The sequence below is a fragment of the Atta colombica genome, unplaced genomic scaffold (assembly GCF_001594045.1).
Source record: "Atta colombica isolate Treedump-2 unplaced genomic scaffold, Acol1.0 scaffold97, whole genome shotgun sequence".
NCBI lineage: Eukaryota > Metazoa > Arthropoda > Insecta > Hymenoptera > Formicidae > Atta > Atta colombica.
The window spans coordinates 118464-120267 of record NW_017259591.1 but is presented as its reverse complement, the minus strand read 5'-3'; the positions used below and the strand labels follow the sequence as shown (position 1 = coordinate 120267).

General features: G+C 28.7%; 1 protein-coding gene across 2 annotated transcripts in view; it reads left to right on the top strand.

Moving 5' to 3' along the window:
* Positions 1-1579, top strand: part of LOC108693757 (cell division cycle 5-like protein) — a 5613-nt gene extending 4034 nt beyond the window's left edge. The window contains exons 7-10 of one of the 2 annotated variants that reach the window (XM_018202874.1): positions 144-262; positions 351-515; positions 600-881; positions 1310-1579. In XM_018202874.1, the coding sequence (XP_018058363.1) occupies positions 144-262; positions 351-515; positions 600-881; positions 1310-1552 (809 nt within the window). In that variant the 3' untranslated portion in view covers positions 1553-1579. The remainder of the gene's footprint in view (positions 1-143; positions 263-350; positions 516-599; positions 882-1309) is intronic. The other variant, XM_018202873.1, reaches the window with a different exon arrangement.
* The last annotated feature ends 225 nt before the right edge of the window (positions 1580-1804 follow it).

Below are 1804 nucleotides of genomic sequence, written 5' to 3'. Positions count from 1 at the left end.
TATAATAATATATATATAATATATATAATATTCCAAAAAAACAATATTCATATGGCTCCAATCCTATTTTTGTTCTTAGATTTTATTTTTGACGAAATATGTTTGATGAAAATATGCAATTTAATTTAAATATTTTTTTGTAGAAAAAAGAGAATTGGCACGTAGATCGCAAGTAATTCAAAGAGAATTACCACGACCTGCAGATATAAATATGAATATTTTAAGACCTTACATGGATACACCATTGACTGACTTGCAGAGAGTATGTAATTTTTTTTATATAAAGATATTCATTCTTATCGTTAAATTTTTATGAATTAATTTGTGTTATTTGATGTTTTATATTCTAGGCAGAAGAATTGATAAAAAGAGAAATGATAACAATGTTGAACTATGATGCGCTACAAAATCCAACACAATCAAGTCGAAAGAGTACCGCAATATCGTTAGCTCAGGCTCAAGCTTATTTGGATCAACATCCATATGATATTTTTGAAGAGAATGATCTTTTTAATGTACATCTAAAACATCATAAATCTTTTCATCATATTTGTATTATTAACGTATTAGCTATTAAATCTGTTAATATTTAAATTTAGGCTAAAAAAATGTTAACCGATGAAATGGCAGTTGTAAAGGAAGGAATGGCACATGGAGAATTGAGTTTAGATGCCTACACTACTGTATGGGAGGAATGTTTGTCGCAAATTTTATATCTCGAAACACAGAAACGGTACACCCGCGCAACGCTAGCCTCAAAAAAAGATAGAGTGGAAGCATGCGAGAGAAAATTAGAAGAGAATCGTATGCATATGACAGGGGAAGCTAAACGCGCTGCAAGAATGGAAAAGAAATTGAAAGTGCTGACTGGAGGTTATCAAGTAAATGAAAAACTCGATATTATTTTTTTAGAGATTAATAAAAATTGTTATCATTGATATAGTATAAATTTGGGCCGCAATTTTTCTTTTTTATATCATATAAATACCTTGGGATAAATAATTTAAATTCACATTATGAATTTTTGAAAACTTCCATGTAACCAAAAATAAAAATTTCTCATATTATCTTCAAGGATTCTGAAATTGAGCTTAATACAAATTGAATTAATATATTATGTATGTTATATAATAATTAAAATTAAAAACAATTGGCTATATTATAAAAGTTTATCATAATAGAACTAGATTTTGTAAGTTATATAATTTTAAAAAGATATTTTGTATTTGTTCAGTTGAAAAATTTACCTGATAAGATTCTAAATTGTAGCGTTAATAGCGTTATAATTATTGTTTTATTTCCTACATAGACCAGGGCACAGGTGCTAACGAAACAGCTACACGATTTGTGGGAGCAAATAGAGCAGGCTCATCTCGAACTATCGACATTTAAGTTTTTGCAAACACAGGAAGAAGCGGCGATTCCGAGAAGAATAAATGGCCTCATGGAAGATGTAAACAGGCAGACAGAGCGAGAACGCTCATTACAAATGCGATACGCTCAATTACAAGACCAGTTGCAGCAGTGTCGATTAAACGATGAATCGTCTTAGGAACACATTACTAACTTGATGAATATATACAGCATGTAATAAGTATTATTTTACCTTATTATGTAAGTTATAAAATTTATATGCTTTGAAAATATCATTTGCCATTAAAATAATCTATTCTTTTCCCTTTTAGGAATCAAATAGGAATTCAATATATAATGTTCATTGTCTCCATATTAGCTGTAAATGTTAATATTATTTTAAGACTTATGTTTGATTTATTTGATAAGAATGTGATGAGAGTAACAGTTA